The sequence below is a fragment of the Hyaloscypha bicolor genome (genome assembly GCF_002865645.1).
Source record: "Hyaloscypha bicolor E unplaced genomic scaffold K444scaffold_10, whole genome shotgun sequence".
Lineage (NCBI taxonomy): Eukaryota > Fungi > Ascomycota > Leotiomycetes > Helotiales > Hyaloscyphaceae > Hyaloscypha > Hyaloscypha bicolor.
Genome location: NW_020194512.1, coordinates 2,147,799 through 2,169,622, shown reverse-complemented (window position 1 = coordinate 2,169,622; position 21,824 = coordinate 2,147,799). Strand labels below are relative to the sequence as shown.

General features: G+C 48.3%; 8 protein-coding genes across 8 annotated transcripts; 5 read left to right on the top strand and 3 right to left on the bottom strand.

Annotated features, from left to right (window-relative positions):
• Nucleotides 1–119: 119 nt before the first annotated feature.
• On the top strand, nt 120–1,828 carry K444DRAFT_606222 (uncharacterized protein). The gene has a single exon (XM_024878941.1). It carries the CDS (start codon nt 376–378, stop codon nt 1,336–1,338), a length of 963 nt encoding a protein of 320 aa, XP_024744197.1. The 5' UTR covers nt 120–375; the 3' UTR covers nt 1,339–1,828.
• K444DRAFT_550592 (ATP-dependent DNA ligase) lies at nt 1,782–4,959 on the bottom strand. Its single transcript, XM_024876512.1, has 3 exons — nt 4,159–4,959; nt 3,653–4,015; nt 1,782–3,600 (listed from the first exon to the last, which is right to left on the bottom strand). The coding sequence occupies exons 1-3, from the start codon at nt 4,819–4,821 to the stop codon at nt 2,020–2,022; spliced, it is 2,607 nt and encodes an 868-aa protein (XP_024744196.1). The 5' UTR covers nt 4,822–4,959; the 3' UTR covers nt 1,782–2,019.
• A 136-nt stretch (nt 4,960–5,095) lies between these two features.
• On the top strand, nt 5,096–7,993 carry K444DRAFT_578796 (RINT-1 family protein-like protein; the record flags this gene model as incomplete). Its single annotated transcript, XM_024877629.1, has 7 exons — nt 5,096–5,347; nt 5,404–5,757; nt 5,907–6,215; nt 6,264–7,046; nt 7,127–7,415; nt 7,462–7,508; nt 7,559–7,993. Exons 1-7 carry the CDS (start codon nt 5,129–5,131, stop codon nt 7,991–7,993), a joined length of 2,436 nt encoding a protein of 811 aa, XP_024744195.1. The 5' UTR covers nt 5,096–5,128.
• Nucleotides 7,994–8,194: 201 nt separating this feature from the next.
• K444DRAFT_606217 (mitochondrial carrier) lies at nt 8,195–9,715 on the bottom strand. Its single transcript, XM_024878940.1, has 2 exons — nt 9,344–9,715; nt 8,195–9,076 (listed from the first exon to the last, which is right to left on the bottom strand). Exons 1-2 carry the CDS (start codon nt 9,441–9,443, stop codon nt 8,265–8,267), a joined length of 912 nt encoding a protein of 303 aa, XP_024744194.1. The 5' UTR covers nt 9,444–9,715; the 3' UTR covers nt 8,195–8,264.
• A 267-nt stretch (nt 9,716–9,982) lies between these two features.
• On the top strand, nt 9,983–11,176 carry K444DRAFT_606216 (uncharacterized protein). The gene has a single exon (XM_024878939.1). The coding sequence runs from the start codon at nt 10,131–10,133 to the stop codon at nt 10,809–10,811; it is 681 nt and encodes a 226-aa protein (XP_024744193.1). The 5' UTR covers nt 9,983–10,130; the 3' UTR covers nt 10,812–11,176.
• Nucleotides 11,177–11,988: 812 nt separating this feature from the next.
• Nucleotides 11,989–13,835, top strand: K444DRAFT_639293 (subtilisin-like protein; the record flags this gene model as incomplete). The annotated part of the gene is made up of 6 exons (XM_024884362.1): nt 11,989–12,109; nt 12,166–12,788; nt 12,851–12,982; nt 13,033–13,378; nt 13,427–13,728; nt 13,779–13,835. The coding sequence occupies 6 exons, from the start codon at nt 11,989–11,991 to the stop codon at nt 13,833–13,835; spliced, it is 1,581 nt and encodes a 526-aa protein (XP_024744192.1).
• Nucleotides 13,836–15,668: 1,833 nt separating this feature from the next.
• Nucleotides 15,669–16,990, bottom strand: K444DRAFT_658371 (uncharacterized protein). Its single transcript, XM_024886249.1, has 3 exons — nt 16,814–16,990; nt 16,522–16,760; nt 15,669–16,474 (listed from the first exon to the last, which is right to left on the bottom strand). The coding sequence occupies exons 1-3, from the start codon at nt 16,965–16,967 to the stop codon at nt 15,923–15,925; spliced, it is 945 nt and encodes a 314-aa protein (XP_024744191.1). The 5' UTR covers nt 16,968–16,990; the 3' UTR covers nt 15,669–15,922.
• Nucleotides 16,991–17,127: 137 nt separating this feature from the next.
• Nucleotides 17,128–21,817, top strand: K444DRAFT_649310 (putative structural maintenance of chromosomes protein 4). The gene is made up of 3 exons (XM_024885562.1): nt 17,128–18,195; nt 18,248–21,424; nt 21,473–21,817. Exons 1-3 carry the CDS (start codon nt 17,308–17,310, stop codon nt 21,647–21,649), a joined length of 4,242 nt encoding a protein of 1,413 aa, XP_024744190.1. The 5' UTR covers nt 17,128–17,307; the 3' UTR covers nt 21,650–21,817.
• The last annotated feature ends 7 nt before the right edge of the window (nt 21,818–21,824 follow it).

Sequence of the window (21,824 nt, the reverse complement as noted above, 5' to 3'; positions counted from 1 at the left end):
CCCAACTCTACCCCATCCCACAGCCATGCCTTAGTTTCCGGAATGTGGGGAGCACTTAGTGCGCTTGGCCCTACGTCATTTTCGATCAGTGATAACTCAGGGGAATCATCACCCTAACACTGCAAGCAAAAGTATCCAAACTATCGAAGCGGCGACGAAGTCAGCACTTACGAACAGAATCTATTCGCAGACACCACAGAGCATTGCATTTATCCAACTGCTTGATTTTGGAGCATCTGCTGATAATCGCCAAGCCCTAAAACAACATTGCAGCCTCACTGGTACCATTGGCGAAAGCATTCGAGCTCAACATCAACCACACCTTCTTAAGAAATATACACTAAAGATATCCAACTCCCAGGAAGAAATAGCGCGATGGCTACCCCCACCTTGATCGATATGCCCGACCCTCCCTCCAACCCAGACACACCAACTGAGGCCCCTGGCACCCCTAACTCCACCACAACTTCGCTCTCTGCTCTGTCAACCACAGCCATTAAAGACGGCCATCGCGGATCCTCCTTCCCCCATTCTGGCCACGGCCACCACCATACTCCATCAAGCAATACCCTCGAAGCTGAACGCGCGGATCGTATCTCCCGTCTTGCAGGCCTGGAACGAGTTTCCACCGTCCGCCCACCAAATCCCAACGCTGGCGGAGGACCAGCAGGACCAGCAAACAACGTGGGTCAGATCCCGGGCTACTTCGACCAAAATGGAAATCCTGTCTATACCACAAAAATGTCCACCGTAGGGTCAGCTTCCGCGACAGGCTCGATTGGTGGACGCACTACAACCTGGGCTAGTGGCAGTCAGAAGGGCCAGACAGACGCAGACGATGATGAGATGAGTATGGATACGAACTATCGGGACATAGATGATAGGGACAGGTATTCAGCGAGTGCGATGGACGAGGATGGGGATGGGGATGGCATGAGCGATGACATCAGCCTAGTAGCATTTGGAGAAGGTGCGGGAAGTACTGTTAGTGGACCTACATATAGCAGGAGGGATCTGGCTTCTAGTCCTGCTGTAGGAAAAAGCGGTTTGGGTAGTCAGCTGCAGAGTAGTGGTGCTGGCACGCCTGTCAGTTCAAGCACAACCGCTACGGCTGAGCAACAGAGAAGGGAGGCTATGATGATTGATGGTTTGGCGGCCGATGCGCCGGGATATGTTGATACGGCTGCTAGGGGTGGAGTTGGTAGCCGGAGCTCTGGGGTAGAGGCGGCGGAACAGATCATGAGAGATAGGCTTGATGAGGGCGAGGTTAGGAAGCCCGCACTTGGTAGCCCCGATGAAGCTGGTTTGGGCAAGTTTTATTTCGAGGAGAAAAAGTGATTGATCTGAATAGGGATGTTCATCGGAGGTATCTTGATTTCGTTGGCGTTTGCTAGGTCTAGGATATGTAGGAACTATGGTGGTGATACCAAGGTGGAAGTTTTCCATAGCCTTCCAAGAACAACATGCCCTGGAGTCAAATGACTGCCTTTAAGCCTTGGTGCCTCGGGGACTTTTAAATTGTCTTCGAGAGCAACCTCTCCCTGGAACAAATGGATTCGGAAGCTCCGTGATTTGAGTCGTGGTGTTCCGCAAGGCGAGGAGTACCTATGCAAGGAGAGCATGCAGCGTATTGTTTGCGCCTCTTCCGCCGGAGTACAATGAGAAATCTCGGGAGGGAGCCTTAGCCTTGTGAAAGAGCGGGAACGGATATGATGCTGACAAGTTCCTTTACTGAAACGTTTATCACATAGAGAAGCATAGAGGAATCATTCCGTCCACTCCTCGCCCTAGGCATCCCAACAATGATAATCCTCTTTCTTTGGCTCCGAATACCCATGGCGCTGGTGGTTAAATAGTTCATTTTCACGACCATGTTTTGTCCACCGAGTCTTCGCCAACGGAACTGCCATAGAAACTTCTACAGCTCGCAAAATTCACTGACGTTGGAGATAGTATCTGGAGCACCGTGAGGGTAATGCGTGAGGAGTGATCGTTCCATGGTACCAATACTACACACAACTACAATGCTTCCTCATCCTCATCCTCATCCTCTCCTCTTTCATCTTGCGTCTCTTTTCCAACAGTTGGGGCCTTCTCCTGCTTTCTCCACAATCCAGCCAGAAACTCGCTCGTGCTCGCCTCATCAATTCCCTTATCATCTCTCTTCCTCAGGAACCTTGGGAACCTTAGACTGAGACCGCGCTCACCACTCACTAGGCCGATAGCAGCAGTATACGTTGGACTTAGGGTGATGTCCGCGAAAGCCATTTCCCAAACCTCTTGAGGCTCAAACCAACAATCCGGATATCCACCTTCGTAGTCGATGTAGGAGGGCTTTCCAGACAGGACGTGATCACCTCCTTGCTCATAATATTCTTTATTTGCCTTATAGAAAGTGTCCGTGAATCCTGAAATGCATTTACAGACAGCTTCTAATGATCCTGTCTCTTCATTTCGCACGGCAAGCAGTATTGGAGACCACCATTTCGATTTTCGGCCTTGTCCATGCCAGCCTGCAATAGGGATAAGATCAAGGGTATCGAAACTGGTGCTATAATCTTTCTTGACCTTCAGCCACGAATCTAGGCGTTTGTCTGGCTCATAGGTGGCGAGAAGAGCTTTCCGTCGCGTCTTCTTCTCTGTTTCTTTCTTGCCAGCTTTCTTCATGCCTTCTTTGATCCTGGAGGGAGCAGGCGGCTCCATAACACTTAAATCTTCCGTTTCATCTGGCACTTTGACGTCTTTGAGGTTATCCAGAATTTTGACCATGATGCCTTCACACTTGACGTCCGTTGCGCTCTTGAAAAACTCAAGAACAATCTCAGAATCTTGTGACGTGGCATCAGTGCTCTTGACCCAAGTGAACTGATTCGGTACTTCCGTGAAGAGACCTCGAAGCAATTCACGCCTCTCTCGAAATGATCTATCAAGCAACGGCGCACCATTGAGATACATCAGATCGAATGCAAAGAGGCAGACCTCCACTTTGACACTCCCGATTGCTACGTCCTTTCGAGGTCGATTGGCAAGAGTCTGAAATGTTTTGAGCTCGCCAGAGACCTGATCGACAGCAACGACTTCTCCTTCCATGATGAAGCTTCCGACTCCCTCCCCTCTGATCTTAGGTATCAACGCCACTAGGTCTGGATATTTATCTGTCATAAGTTCAAGGTGACGAGAGAATATTGAGACTTTCCCTTGGTCGTCACAATGCACCTGGGCCCGCTGTCCATCGTATTTGTACTCGCAGCTGAAGTCACGGCCCTGAAGCTTTGTGAGCATTTCTGAGAGGTCTCGAGTGATACTGCCCAACATTGGGCGGAGAGGGATATGTAAGGCAAGGCCACACCTGATTAGTAGCTCATCACACACTCCTACTTCAAGAAGTATTGGGATGAGGTCATTGTAGTTGGGTCTTTGAGCGAAGCATTTCTTTACAATCTCCTCGGATTTTGACCAAATTTCGGCGAGCTCCTCTTTTTTGAGAGCAGCCAATTTTTTTCGAGACTTCAGGGGAAACTCGGCACCTGGCGGTCGTGACAGAAGGAATGCTCGAGACAATGCAATCAACATAGTAGTTTTGACCGCCCCTATTCGAAGCTTCATACTATCAACGATAAGGACAAAACATGGGCATGAATAGAAAGCTTACATGCTGACAGAGAGTCCGAACTATGTATCTGCTTTCTTCTGCTCCTCTCGCATCTTGTAATAGTCGATCAACTACTCTCTGCTTGATCTCGCCACTTCCTGCCCCTTGAGTATTGGCTATCTTGACCAATGATGAATACACGCCCTTTATAGAAAGAGGTTTGGGTTTTCGCAAAGTGAAGCTCTGCTTTTTCTTGGCCTCAAAAGCGACATCGCCAGCATCGCCAACTCTGTCGTAAAGAGCTTTGAGGGAGCGATTGTCTAAGCCACAAACATTTTTGAGAGCTTTGGATATAGCTGAACCTCCTAAGCCGAGCTCCAAAGATATGTAAGGTGGACTGATAGCGTTGGTAGCCAACCAAACCTAGAGTCATATCAGATGAGGCTGTGTTGAAAAGAAAAAAACTTGTAAGAAGATTTTTGTGTAAAATATAAAAGGATATCATGGCAGGCAGCTTGCACACCTTTTCAACAAGAGAGTACCGAAAAGAGTGTTATTGCACCTACAGTTGGTAAGAGACTCGTTGGATCGGCCTCAATAATCACCCGGAGGAGATTGACCAAGGTATCTACAATCTTGATCCGACTCTGTGTGCTATTGACTAAAACGAAGCATCTCGCCAATATGGCATAAGATGCATCGCCTCCCTCAGTCGCCCAGTGACCTTGTAGCTCCGCAGCATATTTCGAGGGTTCAAATGTCAAAGGACTCTCGTCGAGTGGTATATTGGAGGATATTATATCTTCGGCAGAGCCAGCAGATTGTAGTGACAGGGTATTTTTGCTCTTTGGTTGGATTAAGAACGGCCGAGGTATGGCTTCTGAAGTAGCTTCATCCTCGAAGGTTGGAACAAACTTCTCCGGGCTTGTGCTCCTCGAAGCCTCTCCATTTATTGGTGGTGATTGCTGGTCTGTAATATAGGACATGGAAACCTTCTGCGGCTCTTGTACGTCCTCTTGGTTCCATTCTGCTTGTAATTTCCGTGCCAGCTCCTCATCCGTCAATTCTTCCCCTTCGCTACCCCGCCGAGGCGTGTCTTCAATGCCGACCAATGGCTGAGTGGTATTACTTTGCCTTTGCTTTCCAAAGAAGTATTCGAGGCTCCGACCTGCTGCAGGAGATTTGGAGTCGTTGAGCTTTCTTTTCTTCGCGGGAGTGCCGGTCTCCATCTTCTAGTGAAGTCCTTTTGATGTTGAATCTATCTTATCGCATTGTCTCCGTTGCTAGAGCTCCACCCAGACTCTTCCAACCTCTTTCCAAGGAAATCTCGACGAGAGGCTCCCTTTTGCAGTTGTGGGGAGCTGTCATGTTCTGGAGAAGTTTGAGGGTCAAGCCGTCATGGACATCTGGGAGGCGCGTTCCGGATCGCGCTCGCCTATTTTTTAGGCCTGATCCTGGTTGACCCAAAGAACCACATACATTGTTGCTTCAACATCCCACCATCTAGCCCATCTCCAGATTCATATTACCTTCGCGATGGCAACTGCTTCCAGAGCCCGAGAGCGCCAGGAGCGAAAGGGGGATCGGAGCCCGTTAGCCATTCTCCTCGATCCCAAAACTGATATCCCTCTGGGAGAGCGGGATATCAGAGTAGAAGACTATCTTAATGACAAGATACAAACGGCTACCGATTTCGAGAGCCTCGACAGGTTGATAGCCAGTGTGGAGGCACAGAAACTGCAGCTAGAAGACCAGGTAGGTAGTGAATAGCGGCAATTTCATTCTAAGCCCCCAGCTAAAATCCCGTCCAGCTCGCAGATGCCAGACAAAAGTTCTCGACGGCCAAAGACACTGCCACAAATCGGACATCTTTGATGCAGCAGCAAACACAGGAATTTGAGAAACAACAAACTAGTGTGCAAGAACGTTTGATGATCGTCACTTCTTCTGATACGCCTGAAGAAGCAACGGAGCGTTTGAGAGGACCACTGGAGAAGCTTCGAAAGCTTCAGTTAGCAGAGCAATATGTCGAGATGCTAGAATATATCGAGAGCTTGAAGGACAGTGCACGGGAGTGCCTACCACAGAACCCAAAAGAGGCCCTCAAGCCATATATACAGTTGAAGGAGCTCGCCATTCAATTACAGCAATTGCAAGAACCAGCTGTAAGTCTCCCAAGACAATATCCCAGTTCTCCCAGAACAACCTCGATCCACCAATTGTATCAAGTATCCTCGTTCATGAGTCAAGCAATGTCCCCAAATTTTCCGGGACAATTTTTATCAAGTGGTTGTTGACTCTTCTGTTCTCTTAGGAAGGGGCAGCCATTCATCTTACAACCTACGTCCAGAAAACTTCTACTGATCTGTGGGTGGAAATGAAAGAAATAATGTCAGACGAGTTTGAATCTGTTCTCAAAAAGTCGAAGTGGCCTAATCCCGCGGCTGAGTTAACACAAGAATGGAGTGATTCGTTTGGGAAGCTTTTAGATTTGCAAGCCCCTGAGATCCTGGCTGCACGAGAACCTCTTGTCCTCCTCCCTGTGAGCGTTCTGGCAAAGCCGTTCATCCTGCAATTTAGATACCACTTCTTCAGTGACAAACCTACAAATCATCCACATCAGGTTAGTGGGTTTCTTGAAGATTAACAGAAAGTTGCTGACCGTTTACAGCTTGGTGATTATTTCTTTCAGTGGTTCCTTGGAACAATTGCGAAGTGGGAGGATTTTCTTCGGGAAAACGTTGGGCCCGTTCTGGCGGCCCATTTCAGAGGCAACATCCTGGCAGGCAATACATTGTATGTGGATCCGGTAGCAGCTCTAATCACTGCTTTACTGCCGGTGCTGAAGGAGAAGGTTGACGCTTTGGTCTTTGAAATATCCCGCGAACCACAATACTTGAGCCGATTTATGGTACAACTGATGAACTTCGATGACGCAATCCGAGCAAGGTTTAATTATGATGGGGGAAATCCCGAACACGGCTGGAAAGGCCTGACCTGGGATGTATTGGACACTTGGTTCGGGCGCTGGCTAGAAGTTGAGAAGGAATTTGCCCTACAGAGATATCGAGACATTATGGATGCCCCGGATAGTGGACTGATTGACTACGATAGCTCTGCAGCTGGCAAGACAAAGCCTACGTACGGAGCAACAAAGGTCACGGATCTTATTCTGACCGTGACCCTTCAATACAATAAGCTGAGAAGGTTCTCCCACAAATTTCGGTTTCTAGTCAGCATTCAAGCTGAAATTCTGGACCAATATCTGGGTCGCCTGGGAGACTCGCTTGATGTCTACCAAACTGTGACCTCTACAGTAGGTCGAACACTACATGGCGTTACAAAAGAGCAACTAGCTGCACTCGAGGGCATTGGAGGTTTGGAAAGTCTCTGTAAGGTCTTTGGCAGCGCGGAGCACCTTATTAATACGTTGAATGAGTGGGGCAACGAAGAGGTAAGTTGAGCAGAAGCGATTTTCTCCCTTCAAGATCAGCATATTTTCTTTCCTATTGAGATTAACGTCGACTCCTGCAGTTTTTCGTGGACCTTTGGGACCATCTGCAAGACAGAGCAAAAGTCACTCCCGTCGAAGATAATCTCGTTGGCAATATGACCTACACAGAGGTCAAGGATTGCACGTCAGAAGCTGTTGGCTCTCAAGATGAGGGGTCGGTCTTCGATGTTGCCATCAACGACTTTCAGAACCTCAGAAATAAAGCCGAGAAACTCATTACGGGTGCCCTCAAGTATAAGTTTCCGGCCAATCTCTCCCAATATCTCTCCAAGCCTGAGTGGCAGACAATTGATGATGCACCTTTGTCTAGTAAGTTATCCATTTGCATCCAATGCTGGCAGCTAACTCGTAACAGGCCTTTCTCTCATTACAGTTACGCCAGAGCTCGACCAGCCGCTTCAGGTACGTGTGATGTCCCTTGGTCCACCCATCAGCTCAGTACTAAATTTCAGCAGATATTCCAACGTAACTTGAACTTTCTCCACAAAACACTAGGCAACGCTCCATTCAAGCGCATTTGTCGTGAATCACTCGAAAGTCTTGAACATTTGCTATATAATGATGTCTTACTTCGGCAAGACTTCAGCACACTGGGAGCCGCCCGCTTTATGCAGGATGTCACTGCCATCCAAGACGTCGTCGACTCTTGTATGCCACGGGGTAGTGGGCCCCCTTTGGGCATGCCAAGATTAAAGGAAGCAGCTGCATTGCTGAACTTGCCTGTCGAGGCTGAAGAGGGCCGGATGCCCTTGATGGAAGCCTGCCAGAAAATATATGCTGGCGGTGCGCAAGCGAAACTAGCGCTAGAGACCTTGGGCATGACACATTTGACAAACTTCGATGCTCGATCGATATTGGCAAAACGTCTTGAGACTCAGCAGTATTGAAATATGCTTTGAAGGCCGGAGCCACTTCTCGTTGTAGACTTATCATGCCCGAAAGGGGCCACTAGTCCAGTGTTGTCTTTTATCATCTAGTGAACACCAGGCATCATTCGGATTCTTGTATCAAGTAAGCCCAACGTCGGTAGACGATTTAAACAAGATCACAATCACTGAAGGGCCTCACGCCCGTTCACAAGTACCATATCGCCACAAAGTGAAAGTCTCTTTTGTCATCTTGCGAACTTGTCTAAAATTACCCTCCCGCAGTCTCCTTCTAGCTTATTACTCTCATAGTCATCTCAACTACGGCAAAAGTTCCAGCACTGACAGGCATAGCTCTCAACAACGTTGGACCAATCCCCTTCCAGAACCCCCTCAACCCTTCGGCCTTGAAAGTCTGCCTAAAACAATCGTTCATCCCCTTGAACTTCTGATTCTCTCCAAAGCCATCACTCTGCATCTTGCTCTTCACCACATCAAACGGATAGCTTGCCAACCACAGCGCCTCGCCAGCTAAACCTCCGTAGAAAGCAATCTTGTAACTGGGGATTTGCTTCCGGTCGATCTTATTTCGTGCTGCGTCTGCATTCATCATATATTCGAATGCGAGGAACCACACTCCATATGCTTGCGCTTCTCGTAAGACGGTCACTGCTTCACCGCGGTAAAGACCTTTCAAAACACCTTCGTGAGCTGAGAGCTTTTTTACACAGTCCAAGGGTCCGCTGTACAGTCTCGCAGCGCCATGTGGTTGCGTCTGCAGCCTAATTCTGACATGCTCAATAGGACCCGAGATCACGGAATTCGCAATTCCGGCAAAAGCTCCAGCGGCATAGTATTGGGCGTATGAGAGGCCTGGGTTGAGAGGCGTTTTGGATGCGTTGTAAGCTTCCAGGCGTCTCCGAGCCTCGTGGAAGGCTCCAAATTGTACGGAGACGCAGGCGCCGATTCCGATGAGGGGGGTTAGGGTGCCTTTGTAAAAAGCAAGGGGTCCTTCTTTTTGGTAGATGGTTTTGGCGGCCTCTAGGGCGTTGCCGTATTGGGTTGTTGTCTGAAGTCTCACTTTTACGATATCGAATGGCTGGCCTGCAGATGCGTGTCAGCTTGGCTGGATGTTGTGGCTGGCTGAGAGCCATCAATGTGCACCTTCCTCTCATCCTCCTCCTCCTTCTGCCCCCAATGAGAAATAAGGGAGCCTGTGAATGAACAACCCAACAATTCGACGAGGGGAAAGCTAACGGCAGCCTAAGAACTCTGTGATGCCTCCCCGCTTCTGAAGGCATGCGATGCCAAATCGAGCAATTGAAGCAAAGCGACTTGGGGGTTGGTAGAGAGATGGAGACAAAAACTCACCCAGAAGCACTTGAGCAATACCACCCGCAGCACCAGCAAAAAGATCCTTCAAGGTCCGCACCATTCCATGCTCCTCCATATCATTTGCTGCATCCGCCATCGCGAAATTACCCCTCCTTTCACTCCGAAGACCGCTCTCTCCCCGATCGCTGACCTCAAGCAGCTTGACTCTTCCTCAGAGGTGAAGCACTTGCCTCTACCTAGATTTGTGAGCAGGGTGTTAGAAATTGAAAGATGTATTCAGAGAGCACACAAAATTTGTGATCATGATTAGATCGCTCCGAGCGCGGATGGGTGCTTGCTCGCTTAATTAATTTAGGCTCAGCTTCGGCTCAGGGGTTCACGAGCCACGACACTTTCTGAACGTTGTGCTTCATAGTACGAAAGTACATCGAAAAAATTACAGTGTATTAAGCCAGGACACCTTTTGACTTTCGATAGGTTCAAGAAGAACCGAAAATACCAGGCCCCCAGAATTGTCACTTCAAGTTGGTTCCTGGGCGGCGATTGGCTGCTTGGCATAAGGTCAAGATCCTTGTCAGCAACGACGTCAGTCGAATCAGACGCGAGCGCGCTCCGGAATCCCCGAAGTCTGCATATATTTTGCCGCCTCTCGTCCTCAGGTGAGTGCAGCTAAGCCTCATATCTGACAGTACTTTAACAGCTGCCTCTCCCAGCCATCTGACAATTTTCTCCACACAAGGCTACACCGCAGCTTCCTCCATAGCGCAGTCAACTTCCATCTACTTTTTAATTGACGACAACTCGAGTCGAATAACTCATCAAGATGGTCATCCTCGGTGGCCTCGAAATTGTTGCCGCCGGCTACCTCATCCACAAACACCAGCAGAACAAGAAAGACAGGGCGCGAGTCGAAGAGGAAGAAGCTATTCTCGAGGAAGAGGAATATCGAAGGCGCCACCCCCGCCATGGTCATGGTTCACAAAGTCGGAGAAGGCATTCTCGGGAACGGAGGCATTCTTACGATGGCAAACACGAATACAAGCACGAGAGTCCAAGACCGAGACCAGCGAGGCCAGCAATGAGGCCACAGGCGCCACAGCAGGCTCCTCCACCTTTGATGGCACAGCAGTCAATGCGACCTCCTCCCCCTCCTGCGACGGCACAACCGGCGATGCAAGCTCCTCCACCTTACAACGCTGTCCCAACAGCGAGCCCGCAACAGCCACAAGATATAAAATATGGCTGGACGGACGAGCCTGCCCTTCAACAACAGCAACCGCCGCCGCAGGATCCGAACTTCCCTCCCACAGGCTGGCCCAGTCACTGGCAGCAGTCACAGGCACCTGATCCTGGCGCGCGTTTACAAACACCATATCAACGCGGTGAATCATCACGAGGCCGTGGCGACGGAAGAGCGGTATCAGCTAGTCCTCGTGTGAGGTTTGCGACTCCTAGGAGAGAGCGCTCGCCAAGTTTGTCTCCTCCACCGTCATACCGAGCATAATAGAAATACCGTTGGAGCATCTGAGGAAGGCATAGTCGCTGGCGCCTCTGCGCCAAAGATGTAGGATTGAATGATTTTTGTGTACTTTGGCTGTTGATTGAGCGGGAGTTACAGTAAAAGGATACAGGCATTGGGACGGCGATTTAGATACCACGGCATTCGTTTCCTCGTTCTTCGGTGCTGAAGTAAAATTGAAGGTCTTTCAAAGCAACTCTCTACCTCCGAAACAACAGCGTCATCGTTCTGTTCACATGCTATTATGACTCTGCAGTCGGTGAATCACATTGTGGTGCCGCCATGACGACGAAAAAACATCTCGCTCATCCGATCTTTAAATGCGAATCTTTTCCTTCCTTCCTTCCGAGTCCCGAAGTTGTTCGACCAGGATTCCTTGCCAATGTGCTTGTTATTTTGACCCCCAGTCAGCCGGTCGACCCGTGATAGGAACCGACGCCGCTCTTTGGAGTTGGATGAACATGGCAGGTGGTACCAAATGTACCGGGCTGGTTTGAAGTTTTTAACATTACACTCGGCTCGGGCTCGGGCTCTTACAATGTCCTATCGATGGCTTCGACGTGTTTCAGCCTTTCAGGACGCTGTGCACACTGCACGCTAACGACTTGCACCTAAGTTCATTCTCTTTGTTGGCTTCATTTTTTTTTCTTACAAGGCCTCCTAGACCGACACCATGAATAATTTCTTCTCATTTTTCCGAGTACTCAATCTCAAATCTCAACATAAATCGGCTGCCAAAGCGAGGCAAGCAGCTGTGATCGACCAACAGTGCTTCGGGAAGGCCCCTTAGACTTCTGTCAAGTGGATTGAAGCTTCCTGTCTTTAATTAAGAAAAGCTAAATATCATGGGAGCTTGCTTCATGAGGCAATTTGATTGGCTCTGCACTAAGAAGGGGACAGGCACCGTCAATCGTCAACTTGGAAGCTGCTCGGCGGGGAAGATGTTAGTGCATGGGTCTTTCAATATAAAGCTCGATGCGGCCCCTCCATCAAGCTTGTGAGCTCTTTTGTGCTCTCAATTCTTGTGTCACTCGTTTTATGGTCGCTTGACTAGAAATCAAGATGCTGAGCCTCTCAATCTACTTGGTCATTATATTTGGGGCTCAAGCTACCTTTGGGACACCAATTTACACTCGAACGCCGTATTCTGTGAAAAAGGCTCATGTTGTACCCCAAAAAAAATTGGACCCAAATTGGACGAGCAGACAGGAGCCATATGCTCCATCTACAGATTGGATCGAAGCAAAGCAACTTTGACGAGCTAGAGCATCATTTGTATGAGGGTATTATTCTCTCCGTGAATCTGTAGGAAATTTCAAGCTGACTCTTCTGTTTGCAGTCTCAACACCAGAGAATAGCCGTTACGGCCAGCATCTCAGCTTCGAGGAAGTCAATGAGCTGGTCAAGCCCTCAGATGAGACTCTCGATCTCGTGCACGAATGGCTGTTTGCCAATGGAGCCAGCGTTTTCGATCATTCTCCGGCAAAGGATTGGGTCAATATCTACGTCGATGTCGAATCTGCTGAGCGTCTGCTCGATACCGAATACTCTGTGTTTGAGCACGAGGACGGCGCAACACTTATACGAACGCCTGAATGGTCACTGCCCCTTCATTTGCATGATCGCATCGATACAATTCAGCCGACCACCGCATTCATGTGCACTCCGGCGCAGAGCACGGACTACAAGCAGTTTGCATCACCATGGATACCACCCGGATACAAGCCTCCAACCAACGAGACGATTTCCAAAGTTTGTCAGTTCTTCCCAGTGAAGATAGAGTGCTTCAGAACTTTATATGGAACAATCGATTATGTACCTAAATTCTTAGGTATTAACAAGATTGGTTTCAACAACTTCCTCAACGAAATGCCTATTCGCCCAGACATTCGCCTGTTCTTGGAAAAATATCGACCGGAGGCCACTGGAGAGGCTTATACCTTCAAATCTGTGAAATTGCTGGTGGGCCATCAACATCATATGCAAATTTGACAACTGAATAACTTGCCGATGATATCGGCAAGGAAGCCAATCTCGACGCGCAGACGATCCTCGGAATGGTTTACCCAGCACCAGTATATTCTTACTCTACTGGCGGCTCGCTTCAATACATCCCAGTCTCAGAAACAACATCAGACACGAATGAGCCCTACTTAGTTTACATAAACTATATTCTCGGCCGGAGCGTTCTTCCTCAGGTTATCAGCAATCTTACGGAGATGACGAGCAGACCGTTCCAATATCTTATGCTCAGCGAGTTTGCCAGTCGTTTGCTCAACTAGGTGCTCGCGGATCCGCTCTTCTGGTCAGCAGCGGTGATGGTGGATTGGGCGACGAAGATCTTGGAGCTTGCGTAACTAATAATGGCAAGAACAACTCAACTTTCTTGCCCGAAATCCCAGACGGAATTGGATCAGATGGGAACAATTACGGCTATTATGCAAGCGGAAGTGGGTTCAGTTATTATTTTGAACGGCCTTGGTATCAAGACGGTGTTGTTGGTAAGTACGTTGAGAACTTGAAGGGGTTATATGCTGGTTTATATAACAAGAGTAAGTACAATGGTTTCCCTCTTGATACTATTGCTGACAGAAGCGCAGATGGAAGAGGGTATTCCGATATTTCCGCTCAAGGGCTCTACTTTGCTTTTGCCTGGAACCACGCTTTCTCGTCCATCTCCGGGACATCTGCATCGACACCTTTGGCTGCTAGCATCATCTCGCTCGTCAACGATGAGTTGATTTCCTGTGGCAGGCCTCCTCTTGGCCCTCTGAACCCTTGGTTGTATTACAAGGGATATAAAGGATTTACAGATGTCATCAGCGGATACACTTCGAATTGTGGGACGGCTGCATTCCCAGTTACTAAGGGATGGGATCCTGTAACTGGTTTTGGGACTCCGGTATGTATCTTTCTCTTCGATCAACATGCAATTGCTAATAAATTTGACAGGTTTTCCCAAAGTTGGTGGCGCTTGCAAAGCAGCGTGAGGTTTGTATGAAACATTGATCAAGTAGCCCTTTGTACAATATAAAGCTTAGAAGTCGAGCCTAAGGATTACTTCTTCAAAACAATAGTAAATGTATTGAGATGTGTTCCAAGTTAGTCAACAGACTCAATGTGCGGCTGAGACTTCTCCAATCACAAAATGTTGACGACCGACTTGAGAAGAGGTGTTTTCCACAGCACAGCCTCATCCAGCCTGCGCGTACTTCATCTCTTGGCCATCAGGCGCCTCCATATTTTATCCTTACCTTTATTTTCCCTCATCGAAACGCCTCCCAGGGACCCAAGTTGATACAAATTCCCTTTGTCCACCAGCGCCTTGATATCACGGAGTTCGAGATCTCTGGGAATAACATGGCCAAGGACACGGTCAGGTGGCAGCCTGAACCAACGACTCGAGAAACATTTGGGATTCTTTCATCTTGCTTAATTAACAATTCGCTATGTATTTAGACTGTTATTCATTTCAATGTACCTGAACATAATGGCAAATTTCGACAACTGTTAAAGAAGGGGAAGTGGCTTGTGATCGGGTTCTTAGCCCCAGAGATGGCCCTTTTACGGCTTGGTATCAGTCAGTATGAGCGAGAGAGACGGCGAGGGTGGTATCGAAGAATCTGAGGAAGGAGCGAAGGGGAGGAGGCGGGCTGCTGTCAGGCAAGAGAGTCCAGTAACTTCCGTTACGAAGTACAACGCCGCTAGTTCTGCCACCGGAGAATAGGATGAACCATATCGCATCAAGCAGGCGATTTCAAATGCTGTGCGATCTCATGGATATCAAAAGGAGCTTGCCTCTGTGCCCGAATAGAATGAGGCTGAAAGTAAAACTCGGCAGAAGGATTCTGGGATCGAAGATGAAATTGGCGACCTGGAGCCAGATTTGGACAGCAACAGCAAGAACGGGAAATTAGAGGTAGTTCAAGCTTCGATGTCCCAAATTTCCCGAGACAATTCTTACTCAATGTCCCAAGTCTCCTGGGACAATCTGTGGCCGTTTGTAACACAGGTTGTTGACATGGATGACAGTGGTCATTAAAGCAAGGTTTCTTCATCGAGATTGGAGGTCTTGCTTTCGGCAATCGAGATGCAAATGCAGTTTTCTGCCGGAAAGCTGCCTGCCTATCTTGTTTCTTACCCCTGAGGGCCTTGAAGAACTGAGCATTCTGCACCCGGAAATTTTCGGGAACCTCACAGTAGACAAGATTGATGAAAAGAATAAAGCTGGCGGATTTGGCAAAGGCCTTGTCTTGCTGGAGTGGAGTAGAAACATCTTAAATTTCGATATTCATCTATCGTTCCTTAATATTAGAAGGGAGGCTGAGTACATTGAAAGGCAGCTCGTAGTGATCTTGCACATGGGTGAGAATAAGTCATTGTCTCGTTTGGTGTTCAAAGCTATTCCGATCTATGTGCTATTCTGCTGATTTCTCCTACCTTTCGTATTTTGTGCAAGTTTGCTGTATTTTGTGGCCAGAGTGTTGCGGGGGGTGGAATGCTTCCTGAGTTTTTCCAGTCACCGCCTGGGTTGTTCCGTCAGCCAAATTGGGGCCTCTATTTTCCGCAAATTTTATAGAAATAAGTTCTTATTACTAATTTACTCCCGCTGGGACACTTTCCTGTTATTGTTGGATAGAATGTTCCAACATAGAACGGGACAATGCAGAGGATCTCGCAGAACATCAAGTTGGATTCTCGGAATCGAGCAAAGGATAATGGAGCGTACTTTTGACATTTGCATCCAAACTGTGGCTAGGCAAGATGAAAGGGGTAGCGTAGATTACTTGAATTTGAGGTCCGAAAAGCGAGTAGAGATAGACATCATAGAGAGAAGTAAATGGGAATGGTTTGCCTTGTAAGACTTATCACAGCAACGCTGGTATCCCACAGTAGCTATCAAACTCCGGCTAACTTTTATGGCTAGCTTGAGATGTAGAACATTTTGCTTCGTGAGGTCACCTCAGCCCCGATGATATGGCGCCGTCACGTTGAGGAGCAGACAGTACCGCCAGTTAAGCCAGCACCCCAACCACGCGTCAAACGCCATCTGCTAATGTACAGGAAATATATATATGGCAATTATCACATCTCGTTCATGATTCTAATCGAGGTCCCAATCCGCCTTCGACCGCCCCCGAAAGCTTGCCCCAGTCTAATCCAACAATTGGACGGTTATGGATGCTCTTCAGCGATAACGAGTCCGTGAAATTGCCGGTCCCAATCATTCGCATCATCAATGTATCCCTGCCCTTCTTGAGAGCTCGCCCGTCCCCGTGCAACAGATAGTCCTCGAACCAGGCTTCCTCTTCAGGGGTGAATGGCAAGTTCACGAGCTCGACACTTCGGTCCGCGACAGAGTCTGGGGAAGAATTATTGAGGACAAGCGCAATAAGCATCTGGAACATATGTCGCTGCATATATTCCGGCTGGCCTCTGCAGAAATAGAATGCTTCCGTAACACTAGTCCTTGCTATCGCGGAGAAGAGGCACTCAATGGCGCCTCGGCTAGTTAGGGTGGGCTGGACAGTATGGTAGTAGGACAGAGCAAGAGTCAAGTTTTGACTTGCACGCCGGACGAGGACCTCTAAGATTTCATCTGCGAAGGTGGGAATAAGGGATGGGTGCGTCAAATATTGAAGAGCCAGCTATGCGACATTAGCTATGATCTGTGGTCATGCAGAGGGGAACTGACTTCGAATTCTTGTCGGTCCAAGTGCCACAGTCCCTTCATGTAGATCTGGTATTTTTGTGGCAGGAAGGCATTCTCTTCCAAGGTAGTTGAGTACTCTCTCCTTCCTGTCGCGAAGTCGAACTCGAGCAGAATGTAATAGAGGACGGAAATCTTGTGGTGGTCCGCTCCGCCGGTTTCGACGATAGTTTTATGGAGGTTTCTGAGATCGCCATTGGACTTCGGAGGATAGTACTTTGCAGCTGAATCTCGTGTCAACAAGGAGTTTTACAAGTCGTCAATAACGACAACTCACGTCTCTTAATTCCTAGAAGCTTCATGACCTTCTCAATGAACAAGCCCTCGAGATGCTTCCGGTTCGCCTCGATCTCTGCTACTGCGTCGTCATCATACGAGCAGTCTGGATCAAAGCCAAAGATCTCATCGAAGTTCTGATAGTTGAACATCATCGTGATCTTCCCTTCGTCGTGTTGTTGTTGGCGTAGAGATGGTTGAAGAGGTGAGGTCAAGGAAGCCTTTCTTATCAGCTGCTTATCTTAGCGCGACTCTCTGTTTACATTGGCGACGACCGCCGAGACACTGTTTACTCTAGCCACTACAACTTCACCGCATCGACACCCAGCCAGCACGGATTTCAGTGACTGTTTAACGCGTCATTCAACAATTTCCCACAATACATTAACTTCACGGTAACTTTGAGACCGCACTCCGGTCAATTTCAGCCCCGAACGGCGCGTCTCGGAGCATAACGAATAACCACAGCATCCACGGTTCGCCAAACCCCCAAAGATGTCGGAATCACCCGTTAGACCTTCAAGACGTGCTGCTGCACGTAGGAAGGTGGTAGTTGAGTCTGATGAGGAGGACGAACAAATGCAATCCAAGATGGAGGTAGACAGCGAGGAAGATTTCACACCCGCGCCAAAACAACGAAGTCCTCGAAAGGCACCCCAATCGAGGCGGAAAACTACAAATCCTATTGCAAATACTCCTCGAACAGGTGGCCGGGGAAAGAAGAGTCTTGCAAATGAGAAGATCGAGCCCTCTGAGATATTTGATCCGGAGCAATCTGCCATTCCCGAGCCAGAATCTCCATCAAAGAAAGCTTCACCACGGAAACGGAAGAGCGCTCCTGTTCGAGGACCTCGTGCTTCTACAACACCCGAGCTCCCGCCTTCTTTGCCTACTCCAGAGGCCTCGGCATCTCCTGAGCCCTCCCAATTCCACGGGATTCCTCTTGCAGACATCACAGAATCTCTCAATGATCGACCGCGGACTGCAGACAGCCAGAACTCGGTGGTGAAGCCAATAAATGCTATGGATACCATTTTAGAGAGGCCCATGGATATCGTACTGAAGTCGAGATCAATGGCTGTTCCTGTGACTGAAGATACCGGCCCCAAAGCTCGAATTGTCATCACTTACTTGATTCTGACGAACTTTAAGAGCTACGCTGGTCGCCAAGAAGTTGGCCCATTCCATGCATCATTCTCTTCGGTTGTAGGGCCTAATGGATCTGGAAAATCGAATGTCATTGACTCCCTTCTCTTCGTATTCGGCTTCAGGGCTAGTAAGATGAGGCAGGGAAAGATATCAGCCCTGATTCATAATTCTGCAGCATTCCCCGACCTGGATTTTTGTGAAGTAGCAGTCCATTTTCAGGAAGTCATGGATCAGGTTAGTTGCTCAATGACCGAACGTTAGTACCATCGTAGCTAATTTTGTGCAGGCCAATGGCACTCCATTGGTGATTCCAAATTCAGATCTTGTGATATCTCGACGCGCCTTCAAGAACAATTCCAGCAAGTACTACATGAATGGCAAAGAATCAAACTTTACTGTCGTCACTACATTGCTTCGAGACAGAGGGGTTGATCTCGACCACAAACGTTTTCTGATTCTTCAGGGTGAAGTCGAGTCTATTGCTCAGATGAAGCCGAAAGCTGCAAACGAGCATGATGATGGTCTTCTTGAGTACTTAGAGGACATCATTGGCACATCGAAGTACAAGACGCCGATTGAAGAATCGGCGGCGGAGGTGGAGACCCTCAACGAAGTCTGTGTTGAGAAGAGTGGCCGCGTTCAGCATGTCGAAAAGGAGAAGAATGGCCTCGAGGATAAGAAGAACAAGGCTCTGGCTTACATCAAAGACGAAAATGAGTTGACGATGAAGCAATCCGCCTTGTACCAACTCTATATTGACGAGTGTGGGGATAACATCACGGTCACTGAAGAGGCAATCGGTCAGATGAAAGCACAGCTCGATGCGGAACTGGAAAAGCACCAAGGAAACGAAAATGGGATCAAGCAGCTCGAGAAGCAATACAAGAAAGGTCAGAAGGAGTACGAATCTCTGGATAAAGACACCCAATCAATCATCAAAGAGATGGCAAAATTTGACCAGGAACATGTCAAATTCGAGGAAAAGAGAAAGTTTCTTACGGGCAAGCAAAAGAAGCTTGAGAAGACCATCAGTACCTCTGAAACTGCTGCAACTGACGCTCAGTCTACAATCGAGAATTGCACTGCAAATATTGAGCGATCCGCAGGAGAGATTGCTGCCATGGAGAAACGAATGAAGGCCGAGGAGAAAGAGCTTATAACAATTCGGGAAAGCCTCAAAGGCAAGACTCAAGCATTCTCTGACCAAATTGCGGCAAAGCAGAAATCATTGGAGCCTTGGAATGAGAAGATCAACAAGAAGCAATCATCTATCGCCGTTGCAGAGAGCGAGCTTGCGATTCTCCATGAAAAAGCCAATGCTGGCGCTGTGGCACTGGAAGAAATGCAGGCAAAGGCGGCTAGCATTGAAGAGGGCCGTGAAGCAAAGCTGGCTGAGCTCGAACAGTGCAAGTCGGAAAGGGCTAAGTTGGAAAAAGATGCTGCTCGAGTTGAATCCGAACTCCAAAAGCTGTCCCAGAAGGAACCTGAACTTCGTTCTAAGCTTTCCGGAGCTCGACAGAAAGCCGATGAGGCTCGCGCCAGTCTCTCAAATACACAGGCGCAGGGAAACGTACTCACCGGACTGATGCGACTAAAAGAGTCTGGACGAATTGACGGATTTCACGGCCGACTTGGGAACCTCGGAACAATTGATCAGAATTACGACGTTGCAATCTCAACAGCTTGTGGTGCGCTTGACAACTTCGTGACCGACACTGTCGAAGGCGGGCAGCAGTGTATCGAGTATCTGAGGAAGACGAACCTGGGAAGAGGAAACTTTATGTGTCTCGACAAGCTCGGAAGCAAAGATCTCTCTCCGATTGAGACTCCTGAAAATGTGCCTCGCTTATTTGATCTCATCAAAGCGACGGATGAGAGATTTCGACCTGCATTCTATCACTCACTTCAGAACACTCTCGTGGCAACGGATCTTGCCCAAGCAAACCGAATCGCCTACGGTGCTAAAAGGTGGCGAGTAGTGACGCTCGACGGCCAGCTGATTGATAAGTCGGGTACCATGTCTGGAGGTGGTAATACTGTGAAGAAGGGCCTGATGTCTGCCAAACTCGTTGCTGAGGTGTCGAAAGATCAAGTTGCTAAACTGGAGGTCGACCGTGATGCACTAGAGCAGGATTTCCAGAAATTCCAAGAGCGTCAACGAGAGCTTGAGTCGTCCCTCAGAGATCTTAACGACCAAATCCCCAAGCTCGATACGAAAATGCAAAAAATCGGCCTCGAAGTCGAGAGCTCTGCGCGGAACTTGGCTGATGCTCAGCGAAGAATCAAGGAATTGAGCAAGGAGCATCAACCATCGAAGACCGATGACAGCCGTGTGGCTTCTCTGGAGAAGGAAATCGCGAAGCTCAATAAAGAAATCGAGAAACTCCATGGTGAAACTGCCAGTGTCGAGCAAGAGATCAAAGCGCTGCAAGATAAGATTATGGAAGTCGGTGGAGAGAAGCTCCGCGCCCAGAAATTGACGGTCGATGCCCTTAAAGAAGAGATCGACAATCTCAACGAGACTGTGTCTACTGCAGAAGTGACACGAGCAAAGGCTGAGAAGCAGAAGACGAAGCATGAGAAAGATCACGCGAAGGCTACGAAAGAACTGCAAGCCGCTATTTCAGATCTCGAGTCGTTGGAGGAAGACATCAAAAACCAAAGCTCTAATGCGGAGGGGTACCAAGCCAAGGTGGACGAAGCACAAGAGGCATTGAAGGCAAAGAAGAAAGACCTCAATGCGCTCAAGGCCGAATTGGACGAAAAGACTACAGTGCTCAATGAGATTCGTGCGATCGAGATCGAGATGAAAAACAAGCTCGAAGAAAACCAAAAGGTTCTTGCAGAGAATCAGAAACGCCTCAGGTACTGGAATGAGAAGCTCGGCAAACTTGCTCTCCAAAACATCAGTGATCTTGGGGAAGAGATTGAGGCACAAGAGCTTCCAAGTTACACCAAGGATGAACTGACAGATATGAGCAAAGACACATTGAAGAGTGAAATTGCTGCTCTGGAAGAAAAGACTCAGAACATTAATGTTGAGCTTGGTGTTCTTGCCGAATACCGTCGACGAGTTGAGGAGCACGCTGCCAGAAAGGCGGATCTTCAGAGCGCTGTTGCCCAGCGTGACTCAGCAAAGAAACGATGCGACGACCTGCGCCGCCTCCGCCTGGAAGGTTTCATGGAAGGCTTCAGCACAATTTCTCTCCGCTTGAAGGAGATGTATCAAATGATCACTATGGGAGGAAACGCCGAACTTGAGCTAGTAGACTCCTTGGATCCTTTCTCAGAAGGGATCCTGTTCAGTGTCATGCCGCCGAAGAAGTCTTGGAAGAACATTTCCAACTTGTCTGGTGGTGAGAAGACATTGAGTAGTCTGGCACTAGTTTTTGCCTTACATCACTACAAACCTACTCCACTTTATGTGATGGACGAGATTGATGCGGCATTGGATTTTAGAAATGTAAGCACGCCTCTTACCTTTTGCTGAGAGACCCACTGACATAGATAGGTTTCGATTGTTGCGAGTTACATCAAGGAGAGGACGAAGAACGCTCAATTCATTGTTATCTCCCTGAGAAACAACATGTTTGAACTTGCTTCGAGACTTGTCGGAGTGTACAAGGTCAATCACATGACCAAATCGGTAACGATCGAGAATCGGGACTACATCAACGGAATGGCATAAATGAGAAGGGGCAAGGGGAGCGGAAATTCTGTTTTTGGAGTTCGGATTGAAATGTAACATATCACGATGTAGTAATGAGTTGAATGTCAAAACGCAATAACGCCTAGCTGAAAAAACCTCATCTCGATCGTGTGATACAGTATTTGCTTTTCAAAACACCAAAAGGTATTCGTAG

Excerpts from the sequence above, each read along its gene's own strand:
- K444DRAFT_606222 (XM_024878941.1), top strand. The coding sequence starts at position 376 with ATGGCTACCCCCACCTTGATCGATATGCCCGACCCTCCCTCCAACCCA.
- K444DRAFT_550592 (XM_024876512.1), bottom strand. The coding sequence starts at position 4,821 with ATGGAGACCGGCACTCCCGCGAAGAAAAGAAAGCTCAACGACTCCAAA. Across the intron at positions 4,016-4,158 it reads CAACGAGTCTCTTACCAACT|GTTTGGTTGGCTACCAACGC; the intron begins GTAGGTGCAATA and ends ATATGACTCTAG. Across the intron at positions 3,601-3,652 it reads TTCGGACTCTCTGTCAGCAT|CTTCGAATAGGGGCGGTCAA; the intron begins GTAAGCTTTCTA and ends GATAGTATGAAG.
- K444DRAFT_606217 (XM_024878940.1), bottom strand. The coding sequence starts at position 9,443 with ATGGCGGATGCAGCAAATGATATGGAGGAGCATGGAATGGTGCGGACC. Across the intron at positions 9,077-9,343 it reads TATTGCTCAAGTGCTTCTGG|GCCAGCCATTCGATATCGTA; the intron begins GTGAGTTTTTGT and ends ACGCATCTGCAG.
- K444DRAFT_606216 (XM_024878939.1), top strand. The coding sequence starts at position 10,131 with ATGGTCATCCTCGGTGGCCTCGAAATTGTTGCCGCCGGCTACCTCATC.
- K444DRAFT_658371 (XM_024886249.1), bottom strand. The coding sequence starts at position 16,967 with ATGATGTTCAACTATCAGAACTTCGATGAGATCTTTGGCTTTGATCCA. Across the intron at positions 16,761-16,813 it reads GCTTCTAGGAATTAAGAGAC|CTGCAAAGTACTATCCTCCG; the intron begins GTGAGTTGTCGT and ends CACGAGATTCAG. Across the intron at positions 16,475-16,521 it reads TGGACCGACAAGAATTCGAA|CTGGCTCTTCAATATTTGAC; the intron begins GTCAGTTCCCCT and ends AATGTCGCATAG.
- K444DRAFT_649310 (XM_024885562.1), top strand. The coding sequence starts at position 17,308 with ATGTCGGAATCACCCGTTAGACCTTCAAGACGTGCTGCTGCACGTAGG. Across the intron at positions 18,196-18,247 it reads TTCAGGAAGTCATGGATCAG|GCCAATGGCACTCCATTGGT; the intron begins GTTAGTTGCTCA and ends AATTTTGTGCAG. Across the intron at positions 21,425-21,472 it reads CGGCATTGGATTTTAGAAAT|GTTTCGATTGTTGCGAGTTA; the intron begins GTAAGCACGCCT and ends TGACATAGATAG.